Source organism: Colletes latitarsis, chromosome 9, assembly GCF_051014445.1.
Source record: "Colletes latitarsis isolate SP2378_abdomen chromosome 9, iyColLati1, whole genome shotgun sequence".
NCBI classification, from domain to species: domain Eukaryota; kingdom Metazoa; phylum Arthropoda; class Insecta; order Hymenoptera; family Colletidae; genus Colletes; species Colletes latitarsis.
In genome coordinates this window covers 16,578,731-16,595,301 of record NC_135142.1, presented here as the reverse complement: position 1 = coordinate 16,595,301, position 16,571 = coordinate 16,578,731, and the positions used below count along the sequence as shown (strand labels likewise).

General features: G+C 32.4%; 2 protein-coding genes across 9 annotated transcripts in view; one reads left to right on the top strand and one right to left on the bottom strand.

Annotated features, from left to right (window-relative positions):
* Positions 1–8,731, top strand: part of LOC143345523 (alpha-glucosidase-like) — a 123,076-nt gene extending 114,345 nt beyond the window's left edge. The window contains exons 5-9 of the mRNA XM_076772744.1: positions 116–529; positions 4,530–4,785; positions 6,215–6,410; positions 6,595–6,735; positions 8,256–8,731. Coding sequence (XP_076628859.1) covers positions 116–529; positions 4,530–4,785; positions 6,215–6,410; positions 6,595–6,735; positions 8,256–8,448 — 1,200 coding nt within the window. The 3' untranslated portion in view covers positions 8,449–8,731. The remainder of the gene's footprint in view (positions 1–115; positions 530–4,529; positions 4,786–6,214; positions 6,411–6,594; positions 6,736–8,255) is intronic.
* LOC143345521 (dual specificity calcium/calmodulin-dependent 3',5'-cyclic nucleotide phosphodiesterase 1) overlaps positions 1–16,571 on the bottom strand; it is a 441,802-nt gene that overhangs the window by 79,768 nt on the left and 345,463 nt on the right. The window lies entirely within an intron of this gene.

Sequence of the window (16,571 nt, the reverse complement as noted above, 5' to 3'; positions counted from 1 at the left end):
TTGACGATCGTTTTTCATTAGAATATATCTGATGTTAAAAGCTTCGTGTGTATCAAACTAATGAAAATAATATTATAATTTTCAAAGTTCATTCAATGATCATCATCGTTTACAGAGCGTCCTGAGGTTTTGGTTAAACAAAGGTGTGGATGGCTTTAGGATCGACGCTGTGCCTTTCATTTCCGAAGACGTCCAATATCTGGACGAACCGCTGACAGGACAAACCAACGACCCTAACAATTACGCGTACACGAAGAAAATATACACGACTGATCAGCCGCGTACGTACGAGGTCGTGCAAGGTTGGAGAAAGGTCCTTGACGAGTATACGAACTCGAGCAAAATCATGATGGTCGAAGCTTATGCAAATACGTCGATGACAATGAAGTATTACGTGTCCGGAGCACACTTCCCTTTCAATTTTGGAATGATCACGGACGTGAATCAGAATTCGACGGCTTCAGATTTCAATAATGTGATCAATAAATGGATGTCGAACATGCCGCATGGCAACGCAGCTAATTGGGTGGTAAGTGCAAACGAATATATCAATTTTTAATACATATACAAATTTCGTTTGATCGTGAGTAAACGACGTCGAGGATGGACAACAGTTATTTGTAGGCAGATAAAAGTAAGCGTAATTTAATCAGTAACAAAATTTTTGCCAACGTTTCGAACATATTTATACATTGTTAGGAAGCATAAAAGCTTTATAATATGTATTATACAGGGTGTTCGGCCACCTTTGGGAAAAATTTTAATGGGAGATTCTAGAGGTCAAAATAAGATGAAAATCAAGAATATCAATTTCTTGATTGAGGCTTTATTAAAAAGTTATTAAACAATTAAATCAAAAACTGTCAAATCATTCTGGGAAAATTATTTTTGGTTGCAGGCGTCAATTACAATCATTTTTTATGAATACACACATCCTCGAAATCCTTCGCAATTTCGAGAAAAAAATTCCTTACCGAAAATATAATGTCTAACCATGAATGAATGATTCCCCTGAAATTTCATGTGCTTCAAATCGATCTGGAAAAATTATTTTCGGTTGCAGGGATCGATTACAATCATTTTTGGTGAATATACATATCTCCGAAATCTTACGTACTTTCGAGAAAAAAATTCCTAATCGAAAATGTAATTTATGGCCAGAAATCGTTCCTCGTTTCATACGAATGATTAAAACATTATAACTTCTGAACGGAATGGACGATTTTAATGTTTCAAAAGGCAAACAACGCGTATTTTGACGAAGAATATGTAGAAATTGTATCAATATTGAAAAAGTTGTTCCTTGACACCGTAAAGTGAGAAAAACCCCCTAAAACTAGTCCAATATTCAAACGGCCATAACTCCTAGAATAGTGAATATATTGGATTGAAATTTTGTGAGGAAGTAGAGTTCATGGGTAGCTACAACACAGTATTAGACAATTTTTCTGTAGAGTGTCAAACAAATTTATTAAAAATGAAAAACAAATTTTTAAGAAAAATCGACAGAGAGTAGGTGCCTAAATTTTTCGGCGAAAAATAAAATTTCAAGTCGTATTGAAAAAATAATTTTCGGATGCGGGGGTCAATTACAATCATTTTTGGTCATTAGATATACCCTCGAAATCCTATCCACTTTTGAGAAAAAAATTCGAGAATGTGTGAAATTTTTCGACAAAATTAAAAAACTTGAAATCGTTCTGGAAAAATTATTTTCGATTACGGGAGTCAATTACAATAATTTTTGGTGAATAGACCTATCCCCGAAATCGTACCCACTTTCTTGAAAAAAATTCAATACGGGCGGAACTTTAAACGTTAATAACTTTTTAACAAATTAGTATTCTTGCTTTTCGTCTTATTTTGACCTCTACAATCGCCCATTAAAATTTTTCCTAGGGGTGGCTGAACACCCTGTATTTTATAAAAAATTGATCAGGAAATGGAAAAAATATTTCGTTGGTGAATAAATGATGCATTCCATACTTAATGAAAATATAATATGAAAATATTGCAGCTAATCTTATTTTAATGTTATATCACAACTTGTCTCGCGGAACTCCAAAATTATTTCACGGAACCCACTTTGGGAAACACTGGTATAATGAATTGATATTCATTTTTGTCTGATTGCCACGATTACTACAAACGTGTATCTGAAAATAACGTGTTGATTTACTTTCTTACGCACATTATCGATTGATATTCTTCGCTTCTTTTCCTACTTTGTCGATAGCTTTATCCGATACTTGAGAGTATGTGTTTCTTCTTTATGAAAATTTGAATGTTGGTTACAGACAACAAAAAGAATTTCTTCCAGGAAGAATTGCATAATGTGATTTAACATAGTGTGATTAACAGCTGTCACCTGTTTGCAGGAATAAGTTCAAACGTATTCAGTATTCTACTAATGAAAATGATAAAAATGCTGCACTGTTTTAACAAATGGTACCTATTATTACCGTTTATATACAGGGTGAACTATTACTCGTTCCATAGAAAAAAATTAGTCGTAAAGAAAGAATAAATACTTCTTTCCACGAAGCTTAGTTTTCGAGAAAATCAGGTTTGACAATTTATCGTAGATACAGTGAGTAATGAACAGATGCGCCAGCTAAATCGTATTCGACAAATATTCAAATATAAATACAATTATCTCAAAAACGAAGCATTGTAGGAATAAATTTTATTCTACGTTTTCGTTTTGCATTTCCGTGCGGAATTCCCCACTGTCCAGTTATACCACGATAAATGGGACACCCTGTATAGAAGGGACGGATATTCCGGAAACAAATCATGGAAATTCAAGGCGCGCGTCTTTCGTCTGCGTGCAAACAACAGAAACAAATTTACCCGCTCGGTAGTTTAGTCGCGAAAGCGTCGGGCTCGACGTTGCGGCGCAGAGAGAATTCAATTTCAAAAAGCACTGTTCCGAAGCTGAACTCGTTCGATAGGAAACAGCCCATCAGCGGACCAGTTTCGAATTCGAAAACCGCGCTAGCTTTCGAACGATGGATATATTGGCTACCACCAATAAGTCACACAATATTGTTCTCGTCCTTCTTGCAAATTAAGGTACAAAAAGAGACATTATTATCTCGCCTTTTTGCATTTAGTCATTTTATATTACTACCTTACCATACATTTTCTAACGCTAAATGGAATTAAAATAAATGAAATTGCTTGAGGAAGCAAATTTTGAAGATAAACGCATTTAAGAAAGACCGCCAATAAATCATAATATTTTGCTCGTCCCTCTTGCAAATTAAGATATAGAAAAAGACATTATTATCTCGCCTTTTTGCATTTAGTCATTTTATATTACTACCTTACCATACATTTTCTAACGCTAAATGGAATTAAAATAAATGAAATTGCTTGAGGAAGCAAATTTTGAAGATAAACGCATTTAAGAAAGACCGCCATTAAGTCATAATATTTTGCTCGTCCTTCTTGCAAATTAAGGTACAGAAAGAGACATTATTATCTCGCCTTTTTGCATTTAGTCATTTTATATTACTACCTTAGCATAAATTTTCTAAAGCTAAATGAAATTAAAATAAATGAAATTGTTTGAGGAAGCAAATTTTGAAGATAACCGCGTTTAAGAAAGACTCGTGAACAATATTACGGAAAAGTTGAAACGGTATTAATGGAAAAAATACTAAATAATAATTGGTTCAAGGATCATTTTCAAACGAGGCTGATACACTAATAAAACGAAAATTTGAATTCCTAATATTTTGATCAAATCTATGGGATACAATGTGTTACGTTTCCTTTATAATGAAATAAATAAATAAGTGTTAGTTTCATGTTATAATTCATATTGTTTCACAGTGTAAATTTGTTTTTATTCTACATTCGTCGACTATCATGATGACGCGAATGTACGCGAGCTTACAATCAGTAATTCACGAATGACCTTTGGTGTCTGCAAAACACCTGAAACATGCAACGATTCGACCAATTTGCATTCTTCGAAATCGCCGCAATCATCGAAATTAAATTACCAAGAGTAAAAAGAACAAACAAGAAAAGAGTATACAGGATGTTCGGCTACCCCTGCGAAAAATTTTAATGAGAGATTCTAGAGGCCAAAATAAGACGAAAATCAAGAATACCAATTTGTTGATTGAGGCTTCGTTGAAAAGTTATAGAAACATTTCCGGCTACACAGTATACTTTCGGGAAAGAATTTTTTTCTCGAAAGTGCGAAGGATTTCGAGGGTGTGTTTATTTACCAAAAATAATTATAACTGACCCCTGCAACCGGAAATAATTTTTTCAGAACGATTTGAAACACATGAAATTTCAGGAGAATCATTCATTCATGATCAGACATTATGTTTTCGGTAAGGAATTTTTTTCTCGAAACCGCGTAGGATTTCGGGAGTATATCTATTGGCCAAAAATGATTGTAACTGACCCCTGCAGCCAAAAATATTTTTTCCAAAACGATTTGAAATTTTTTTTTTCATCGAAAAATTTTGCGGTATGACGAACGAACATGCAAATTCTTTATGCAGGCTGGAAATCACGATAAACCAAGGTTGGTAACTCGATTCGGACCAGAACGAGCTCGCGCTGTTACCCTGATGACGCTTTTACTACCAGGCATCAGCGTGACGTACAACGGCGAAGAGATCGGCATGGAGGACACGTGGATATCGTGGGAGGAGACAAAAGACCCGCAGGGATGCAACGCTGGCAAAGAACGCTACGAAACCAACTCCAGGGATCCTGCCAGGACGCCCTTCCAATGGGACAACACCGTGTCTGCCGGTGAGTTTTCAACGTTTGACAGGATTTCGCCACTAAGGTTGTCAGAAACATTTGAATATTTAGATTAGGCGAGACGCAACGAGAGAATAGTGGTTGTGTCGAACATTGCTCATGCAAAGTGGGTTCTTTGTACTCTGTGAACTAACAAAGGAAATCCACAATTAGGGCAAACGTGATTTGGATAGTGTTGGAACATTTTAATGGCTGGGGTTGCGATACGAACGCTTGAAACGCAATATTCTTGAGGAATATTCGTTCCGGAAATCGTCAGACTGTGTTAAGAAAATTATGTTTCATCCTAAGACACAGATTTATTGATACATGCCTATGAAAAATTGGTAAAGAAAAGTGGCAATACAAGTGGCCAGGAATATGTGGAAACCATATAAAATACCAGTTTTAATGGGCTAATTAAATAGCTCCAAAATAAAGTCTTCTTTGATAATTAGTTTGAAGGAAATAGATACAAGTCTAGACTTTCTTTACACAATATTTATTTGTACCTAAGGGAAGTTTTTTTGTTGCATGTATGCACGTTAAAATGACGCTACGCGTGATTGATTTAAGGGCCATTTTATAAGCTTGAAAAATGAAAATATCGAAGATTTCCTTAGAGTCAATCATTTGTTAAATCTATAATTTTTTACTGTATCTGTGAAGAAGAAATTATAAGAATATTATTAAAATAATAACTGCAAGTAACTATTTTTTGACTGTGTAGTCCTCTTAATGGTACGGTGGCTTTTGCAATTTTGAATGCAATAATTGATTTCAAACTTATCGTTCTGCGTAAAATGTATCAAAAATTTTTAACACAATGTGTCTCACAGTTATACCGCTCAGCTTAATTACATAAATAGGTCAGTTCGAAAAAGCATATATGTAAAATGCAATTTCCTATCAATTTGACAATGTATAATACGATCTAGAAACGAATATATCTTTATAAATTTTGTTCATAATTCCTGTAGTAATGTGAAATAACGAGCAGGATTAATGAAAAAATATATTTAAGTTTTTACTAAAGTGTACGTTATTATGAACATTTTTTAGCAGAAGACAAATTATAAATTACTATTTAAATTTACGACTATAATTCTAATATAATCGTTCATATCTATTAACACATTAACGACGGAGCATTTTTATTAAAACTTTACTATAGGATGATTTTAATAACATAGAATTCCTTCAACATGTGTATACTAAAAATGTGATAAGTGTTTTTGTAATTAATATAATTTATTAAAATTTTCAGAAGTTATACGTGCATAATAGAATTTTTTTCTTCTGTTATCGGAGGAATTACTAGAAAAACACATTTGTCGTAAAACGAGAATATTCGTTTCCCGTCAGTAATGTGTTAATATTATGATAGCTTGCAACACAACGAGATTAAAACTGCAAATCCACAATTTCGATGTTGCAGGATTTTCCACAAACTCGAAAACCTGGCTTCCAGTTAATGGGAATTACAAAACTGTCAATCTGGCTGCAGAGAAGAGAGACAGTAACTCTTATTACAGTTTCTACAAGGCAGTCTCGAAGCTAAAGAAATCACCAATTGTTCAAAATGGAAACCTTACCACGAAGCTATTGAACGAGAATGTTTTATCGTTTGCAAGGTAAGACGATGATTTCGAATAAATCGTAACGAAGCAAATACCATTAATTTGTTGCTTGAGTTGTATCGAAAGGAATCGAAACGGTCGATTATCAAGGTATAAATATTTCACGATAGTCAATTCTGAATCATCGACCCTGAAAAATTATGTTACATTCGTGTTGTGATCGGTTCTCGTCTTTCAGGGATACCTTCAATGATGGATCTGTTTACGCAATAATGAATCTTGGAAAAAAGGAAGAGATGGTAGACTTATCAGTGTTCGATAACGTATCGAAACAATTAAATCTATATTACGCCACTTCCGTAACTGATTCAATACCAAAGTGAGTACATAGTTTTTGTGCAAAGGCTATAATGGAATTTCGTTTATGTAATAAACCATGCCACCCGTGATAAATCGGCGCAATTATGTTGTGGAAACATGCTTTTCTGCATACTTTTCTAGAGTCATGTTGCTGTCGCGGGAAGAAAAATAAACTCGTGTCGCGTTGCATGAGTAACTGCACGAAACTATACAGGACGATGAAAAAGAAGTGTTCAAAGAATATAGTAACTAGAAGTACTCCCAAAAATAGACAAAAAAATATTCAAGTAAAATAGGTAAAAAACAGTCAATCTTGACACTTTGGAAGTTAATGCTACTTGAAAGTACTCGTTAGTTACTTCTTATTTTATAACATACTCTAATATATTTTTAAATTCCTATAGAAATGCACAAATATTATTTGTTGCTTGCGTTCGAGAATGTATCGAAATTAATGGAAACTTCAACTTTATTAAGATTTAAGGGGCCTTTCTAGTTTGTGGGATTTAAAAAATCGATTTTTTCTTGCGTTTTCTTTTAGAATGTAGTCTCGAAAATATATCTACCAAATATTAAATTGAAATTCGAAAAACTAATGAAGTATAACTGGACGTAAAACTTTAAAGCAGTTTTTCTCGAAAATACATTTTACGGTACTGCGTAGACGATAACATGAAAACTATACAAGATATCAACATTAAATTTATACAGTATCTTTAGAGCTGGTCTCTTTATGGCATGAACTAGGATAATGGCGATATATGCAATACTTTTTCTTTTACTAACAAAAAAGCAACCGAATATATGAAAATATTGAGTATTTTTTCGTAAAATAGCTGCCATTTTGCCATTTTTCGTTTTTTTGAAAAGATCCTAGTCCACGACATAACCAAACTTATCTATATTAAGAATATTTTTGGTTTTTGACTTTTGGATAACTTGTTCGCAAGATATCACCTACGCAGTCGGGCGCCGTTCGTAAAAATTGTTGTTCGTTGATCAACAAAAACAATATAATCAATATATATTATGCGTTGCAAAAATTCGTAAATACAGTTAAATATATAATAAATATATCCTCAAAACCGGAAATTAATCGCTCTTTAATAGCCCGCAAAAAAAATCACAAAAAACATCTTTTTTTCTTGCCTACAAGGTAGAATGGCCCTTTAACTTTATTTAATAAAATTGAAACTCATAGAACATATTTGGTAAACAGTTGAAACAAAAACCCAATTCGAAGTAATCATTTGTTTTTGTCTCATTATCTACGTTGAGATTTAATCAGCAACCTATATTGTCTATCATTGCCTATTTTTACGAGTACTATAATCTTGTACCCTTTTCTTTTCTTTGATTTTTTTTGAAACAAATACGAGTTGTATTAGTTGTATTAGCCGTTGGAAAATTTCGATTGCTAGGAATTGCTTCTTAACAATTCTAAAATGTAATTTAGAGCTAAACTTGAATTTTTGAACTTACATTATATGATACACTTCGGTTAAATGCTTGATATTATTTGTTTGTTTATCTATATAGGACTCTGATGACGAATAAAAAGGTAAAACTCCCTTCATCAGGAATAGCAATTTACGTCAGCAATAAGGGCTCAAGCTGCGACGGACGCAAGGATGAAACGATGATATCGGAATCCCATTCTGTCATATCTTTCACTTTTGGCAAAGTTAATATCATTCGTGACGAATGGACTAAAAAATTATTAGATGTTTAATTGTCCTAATTTAATTCAATCACTGTGAATCAGTCCATAGTGCATTCGTAAAAATGACGATTTTTAAATTCAATAGGACGACAGAGTTCGTAACTCATGAGATCATAGTTCACAATTACTCATGACTTACTCAGATCCTATTCCACATATGCATTTTTCATACTACTCATATACAATTATATTTATAAGTATCTTGTGTCTATTCAAAGACACGTATAACAGCTGTAAGAACAAATAACTGTACACGATTAAAAATACTTTCTGATCTGTAATGTTACATTTTTCTATTATAATGATTTACTTCGTACAGAATTGATACTTATACAGGGTGTTCGGCCACCCTTGGGAAAAATTTTAATGGGAGATTCTAGAGATTAAAATAAGATGAAAATCAAGACTACCAATTTGTTGATGGAGGCTTCGTTAAAAGGTTATTAATTTTCGGGGGTATATTTATTCACCAAAAATGATTGTAATTGACCCCCGTAAACGAAAATAATTTTTCCAAAACGATTTCAAATTTTTTTTTTTTCGTCGAAAAATTTAGGTACCTAATTAGATTTTTGGTAAGGAATTTTTTTCTCGAAAGTTCGTAGAATTTCGGGGGTATGTGTAGTAACCAAAAATGGTTATAATTGGTCCCCGCAACCGAAAATAATTTTTCCAGAACAATTTGAAATTTTTGAATTTAATTGTTAATAACTTTTTAACGTAGCCTCCATCAACAAATTGGTATTCTTGATTTTCGTCTTATTTTGACCTCTAGAATCCCCTATTAAAATTTTTCCCAGGGATGGTCGAACACCCTATATATTTATACAATTCATATTTCGATAAATAATATTTCTCCGCAAACGATGTTGATTCTTTATTAACACCCATTCATTGTTGCGTCACGTCGGTTCGCGAATCGCGATCTACGACGGAATCAATAGATTGTAGAGCCTTTTGTATCAAACTTTTGTCCAGGAAGGATATTTTATCTTATATTTATGAATAAATCCGTTTAGTCTTCTATAAAAGGCGCAATTTTTACGATACGTAACATTTCGTTAGCTGCTCATTTGTTTTCTTTATTCTAAATATATTATAATCTTCATTTAAATATTACATAAAGGACCGTATAACAGCAACAAGGTCGTATAACCAGCTCACCAGCTCCACTTAAAAATACTTTAGAAAATTCAATACACAATTTTTTTGAAACTGTCTATTCGCACATTACTATACTGTTTACTATATTTATATTTTCTACTGGATAATAATAATAACAATTGATAAAGTTTAGAAACACAAAAACACACATTCCACTAAAATACAAATTCCAAATACTCCAAGCAGATAACAAATATAACGAAAAGAATGTATCCCACATAGAAGAAATAACAAATCAATGGAAATAGGGAACAGACACAATAATATCAAATACCCTCACTAGCATAGAATTATTACCATGTACACTACATAATAGTCGTACATACACCTACAAAAATTGGTAATCATCGATACATAAAACCATTAGGAAATTATATCTTGACAAAAGATATCCTCTGCAAACCTCCGAAAACTGCACACAAGGTAGTGATATAAGAATAATGGTACAAAAATTGTTGAACAAATAATCCATTTTTATTAACTTTTGCCCCGACTGTTCCGTAATTCATCGAAAAAAACATAAATTTTTATCAGCTCCATCGAATTTTCCAAGACTCGGCCGATTAGATCGTTAATTCGACCATGGAGAATGTATAATTGCGGTATTACGGGTTTCATGCAACGTTGCGTGCAATGACATCCCGTTAAATTAGTTCTCTGTTTGCGCAGTTCGATTAAACAAGCGCACAGCCATAGTCAAAGTAAATAAATCACGGCCACGTTGTTGACTACTCCTTTTGTCGCCAACGCAAAAGATCGATGCGTACGTAGGTCAGTAACGTCTGTTAGATTCACTGTTCCTCTGTTATTCGAATCGAGGTTAGTCATGTTTGTAACGTTTCGTCTCGAATTTCGCGCTTCCGCGTTGTCCGAGCAAACGTACGAGAGTGAGATGAACGCTTAATACCTCGCTCCGACTTCCGCGGCTGCGTTACGTTATGTATTTTGCAGGAAATTCAGACGTACAAATACTTTGTATAAATAAATAAGATGCAAGCGATTATAAATTTATAGTCGTTTTTATATATCCATCACCGTCGTTCTAACTATAAGAGTACTGTATTCAGTTTGTTCGTCTCCTCCAAACGAGGATTCAAAGGAGTTTTAATGAGATATTAACGATTTGGACTAAAACAGGCAACGACGCATGCCACTAAAGACGCCCCCTGCAAGAACGCCATTTTGTATACAAATTGCGCCACCACGGTTAGGTAGCTTCATTTAGTTGATCATAGTACACGACCACCTCTGGGAAAAATTTTAATGGGAGATTCTAGAGTCCAAAATAAGACGAAAATCGAGAATACCAATTTGTTGATTGAGGCTTCGTAAAAAGTTAGTAAAGAATTTTTTTCTCGAAAATGCGTAGAATTTCGGAGGTATGTGTATTCACCAAAAAAGATAGTAATTAATCCCCCTGGCTATAAGTAATTTTTTTAGAATAATTTGAAATTTTTTTTTTCGTCGAAAAATTTAGGCACCTACCCCCTGTCGATTTTTCTTAAAAATTGGTTTTTCATTTTTAATAAATTTGTTTGACACTCTACAGAAAAGTTGTCTACTACTTTTTTGTAAGTATCTATGAGCTCTACTTCCCTACTAGATTTCAATGAAATACATTCACTATTGTAGGAGTTATGGTCGTTTGAAATTTCGACCACGTTTATGGGGGTTTTCTAACTTTACAGGGTTAAGGCACAACTTTTCGAATATTCTTAGAATTTCTACATATTCTTCACCAAAATACGCGTCGATTGCCTTTTGAAATATTAAAATCGTCCATTCCGTTCAGAAGTTATGATGTTTTAAACATTCGTATTAAACAGGGACTGATTTCTGGCGATAAATTACATTTTCAATTAGGAATTTTTTTTCTCGAAAGTATGTAGGATTTCGGGGATATGTGTATTCGCCAAAAATGATTGTAATCGACCCCTGCAACCGAAAATAATTTTTTCAGAACGATTTGAAACACATGAAATTTCAGGGGAATCATTCATTCATGGTCAGACATTATATTTTCGGTAAGGAATTTTTTTCTCGAAATTGCGTAGGATTTTGGGGGTATGTTTATTTACCAAAAATGATTGTAATTGCCCCTTACAACCAAAAATAATTTTTTTAGAACAATTTGAAATTTTTTGATTTAATTTTTTAACAACTTTTTAACGAAGCCTCAATCGAGAAATAGATATTCTTGATTTTCGTCTTATTTTGATCTCTAGAATCTCTGAATAAAATTTCCCCCAGGGGTGGCCGAACACCCTGTATATCAGACGGAGTAATTTCATTACTTAGTCACAATTCAAAATATATGACATAAAATACTTTTATGATGACAGCATACGCACAAAAAAATTTTACGAGAATGTAAATCTAGTATGAGACTTTCTTTTAGTAATTCCTCTTCGCATGGCAGCTACCTTTTTCGTTGATGGTTGTTGTATAGAATTCATTTGTCATCTCCATTAAATGTTTTAGGAAAGATTTTATGCAAACAAATTGCTATAAGCTCCATGTTTTTCAAATATCTATGAATTGTTGATGTTGTTATTTTTAAAATTTCGAAAATCCCTTGAACCAACAAATTTTGTTTTTTTTCTACTAACAAAATTTTATTTTCGTCAATCTGAAAGTGTCAAATGAGATGTCCTTTCTGACGAAGATTTTAGTTAGCTATTTTAAAAATTTGCAAGTTCTTGCGGATTAAACTTTGTCGGTCTGTTGGAACTGCCTGAAAGATCGTAAGAACTGATTTGCGACGCACCCTACTTACTCTATGCTGTCATACTTAAAGAGAGTTTAATAGAAGCGAGCCAAAACTTCGTGCAATAAAAAAAATACTCTCGTTCTCATATTACTCAAAGTACCTATTACTCACAGTTATCAACTAGAAAGGAGTCCATAGTAACCTTCTTGATGCCTAATACGAAATGTTTATTTATAAAATGTATACGTTAGATAAAGCGTAAAGTAATTTTTAGATATGCATTAATTTTCTGCATTGTTTTAATGTTTGTGTTCCAAAATGACAATTTGCAAAGGGTTAATATTTTATATTATAGATCAGCTAACTGTCCTGTTTGTAATCGCAGAATTCGTGTGTCTCATCGAGTAAGGGATCTGCATCTCGAAAGGTGTTACATTAAGCCTCCGATTAATCTTGTTCAATTTTAACTCGACCCCGTAAGCCGCACAGTTAAGCTTAGCTTTAACCGAAAGACCACACTGGCTCAATTTCGCAGATTCCAGCAGGATCTCTGTCACGAAAATATGAAGAGAGAGAGAGACGTTTTTCGTTTATTGGAGACCGTGTGTAGTATTTTCACGAAAATCGAGCTATACGCGAAAAAATTAATAACGTCATCGCGCGTTTTTTTATTGTTCAATTTTTATCTGTCAATGCTCTATTGTTTGGTACCGATTCGTACGAATGAATTTATTTCATATCGTGAATATAGATTTATGTAAAACTGACTACGAGGTAATTTGTCTCATGAATTCCAAATAACGCCATAATTAAACGTCTATAGTTTCTTCTAAAAGTTCCCTTCGCCATCAAAGTAAATAAATTACAGGGTTAAATTTTTAGTCGTTTTCTTTTCTTATTTTTTCATAAGGAATTTTTATGTCATTCAGTTGCATCCTTTATGTTAGATTAGATTTCCATTTGGAAAGTGTTTTACACTGACAATTTTATATGACTTTCGGCGGTAAAACCAGAACTATCATTTACACAGAAGTATAATAAGTTTTTTGAAATAGAAATGAGAATACATATCACACACGTACGTTTGATTTAAGTCGAATCTAACATTCGCGATACTTTTCTTAATATTTTTGAAGGAAAAATACTTGGAACGAACAATGTGAAGCACACAGCTATATACGCTAATTAGGTATGACGGTATGAATACAAATTGTAATTTTCTTATCGCAGGCAACGTCTGGTAATTTATTTAGTACACGTATAATTTGCATACGCATTTGCAAGATAACCAGCCTTTTAATTATTAATAATTATACAGCGTTGAAGATATTGTTAAACAAGGCTTGCAAAATATCGTTTAAAAATGGTTATAATTTTGGTCAAATCTTAGCTATCTCATCATCTAATGTTGCAATAACATTTCACCGGAAATATGATGCATCGGCTTTGAAGTACTGAATATTTAAAATTTAATAAATTATATTTGATTACAATTTTCAGAAATAAAAAAATGACCTATTTATGACAATGTAAAATCTTCAGAAGAATATATTATTTTGTTGCTCAATGATCACAAAATTTATATTGATATTGTGTAATTTTTAATATTTATTTAGTACATTTAATAATCGAAACGTTTTGCAGAGGAACAAATACTGAAATGAATTAATCATTAGTATTATAATCCTTCCATAGGCTGAATGGTTTATGAAAAGCTCGTTTAGTATACAATACAAAAGGTATTTGCAATGTTTTGTATAAATGAATCATATTATACACTTTCCCCATGTATTTTAATACTTCTCCTAATACATTCTCTTCTGTGCAGTTTAGTGTAATTCAAGCGCTAACGTGTTCTACCGTTGATTACTTATGATTTTTATTTTTCATGAAAACGCTATAAGGGTTGAAGCTTCGTTTTTTATCCAGAAGCTCTTGAGTGTTAAAGTATTCAACTTCTGTTTGATAAGATCGTACAGGGCCACTTTCCTTCAGATTTTTTTTTTTTATTTATTAAGCTGTACAATCTAATACTGGATTATTAGTATTAGATTGTTGCATATTAACTAACTGTACATACTAACAATTAAAAGACAATTTAATGTACTATGTGTAAATGTAGAAACAAAATTATATGCTGTACCCTATACAAAAATTACAGAAACTAAAATTAAGAAACTTAAAAATAATCGTAGAGGAGTTATATATGGTTAAAAAAGAAATGCATGTATCGTATAGGGACGAGAAAAATCTTTAGTAGATAAATTATTAATCATATCACTTCAGAGAGCAAGATTGATTTTAAAAAGATAGAAAAGTAACTGGTAATGGTTGGCACGCATTCTGTTAATTACGTTTAAGTTGATTAAGTTTTTTACGTACAAACCATGGAGTAGAGTTTGAAATATAAAAGTGTTCAAAAAATTTAGAACCTTTATATATTTAGCCTACTCAAACAACAATTTCAGAATTTTTGTATTTCAACGTCCTATTGTGCTCTGTTTCGATACTCTAAGGTAACCAAGAAGCAGAGTAACTGTAACATACAGGATGTTCGGCCACCCATGGGAAAAATTTTAATGGAAGATTCTAGAGACCAAAATAAGACGAAAATCAAGAATATCAATTTCTTGACTGAGGTTTCGTTAGTAAGTTAGTAAGTTATTAAAAAATCAAATTAAAAAATTTCTAATCGTTCTGAAAAAATTATTTTCGATTGCGGGGGTGAATTACAATAATTTTTAGTCATTACAGATACCCCCGAAATCCTACGCATTTTCAAGAAAAAAATTCGAGAAAGTGCCTAAATTTTTCGACGAAAAAGAAAAATTTCAAATCGTTCTGGAAAAATTGTGTTCGGTTGCGGGGGTCAATTACAATTACAATCACTGAATATTCTAGAGCAAAACATAATTATTCTACGCCCTTATTTCTATGATATAATTATTAAAAGAACGAAAACCAGACCATTTCTTAATAAGAAATGTTCACGAATTCATATGTTTCCAAATTGGTCTTATTCTACTTTCAAGACAGTAACGATGAATAGACAATTTTTAATTTAAAATGACAATTACAATTATCTCTAATTTTCTTTTTCATGCTTTTTACACCTATGACAATATCTGTATACATTACAACTTAGGTTATTAATAAGTGTGTTTTACAAATTAATATTCAGTTATTTACTTCCTCCAATACATGTTTCAGGGTCGTCGAAATCGATGATGACGCCGGAAAAGTATATAATTACATACACGTGTCACGTTTATTTTAATCACTAATTGTAAGAGTGAGCGACAATTATATTTTACTCCAGAACATTCAGTGACTTTCCCCCACCACCATACATCAAGGCCGCTGAAATTGCTGAGGACTGCGCCATTGTAATTATAATCATTGTTAAAAGGCAGAGTCACTTCCTTCTGCAACCAATTATTATATTTTTGATTCATACACGGTATGTAACAAAAGAAAGTAAACGATGCGCCTTCGCATAAACACATCTATGTATTTACAGAATAAATTTTACGATTCTTAGCTATAGTTCGTGGAACCGATTATGCAGTAAATGATAAATTTTATTCGTAAATGCAAAAGTAATTTAATTTATTAACACAAACAGTTACTAATCAGAATAGATGGAGAGAAAGAACTCAAAATGCAAAGTATAGTATTTCGTAATTAATTCCATAAATTTTTAAGTATTTAATTCTGACACCAATCGATTTCTTTCAGTCAACAATCGATTCTCGGTTTGTTCAGCTTCCCATTAAGTGTACTTTTCATGTTTCTTTTGTTCTTTTCGAATTTCAAAAAAATTTCGTTCTGCTTGCGTTAAAGAAGGTATTTTTGTTGGAGCTTGTTTTTTCTCAAACAATCTGGCAGAACACTTATTTTGAAAAGCAAAGTATGTTATGATCGACAATCACTGCTTAGTATCATTCCACCACCAGCAAGATTTACTATTTTTAAAGTTATTAATGTTTTACCAAATTAATTCTTTAACAAATCAATTCCAGTAATTTCGATTGAAAATTGTTTCAAGAATCGATTCTTTTATAAGAAATGAGCATCTCTAATTACAGCTGATCTATCTTCCAGAGAAAGTTGACGGATATTTTCCACCCCTTAGCTACAAGAAAATACAGGAAAAAACAAATTTGATTTTTTCAGAGCGTTACACTTAAAACTCCTCTTAAATTTATCTTTTTTAAATATTTTTTTCGTGTACCATTAATATATTGTTTTTAAATTA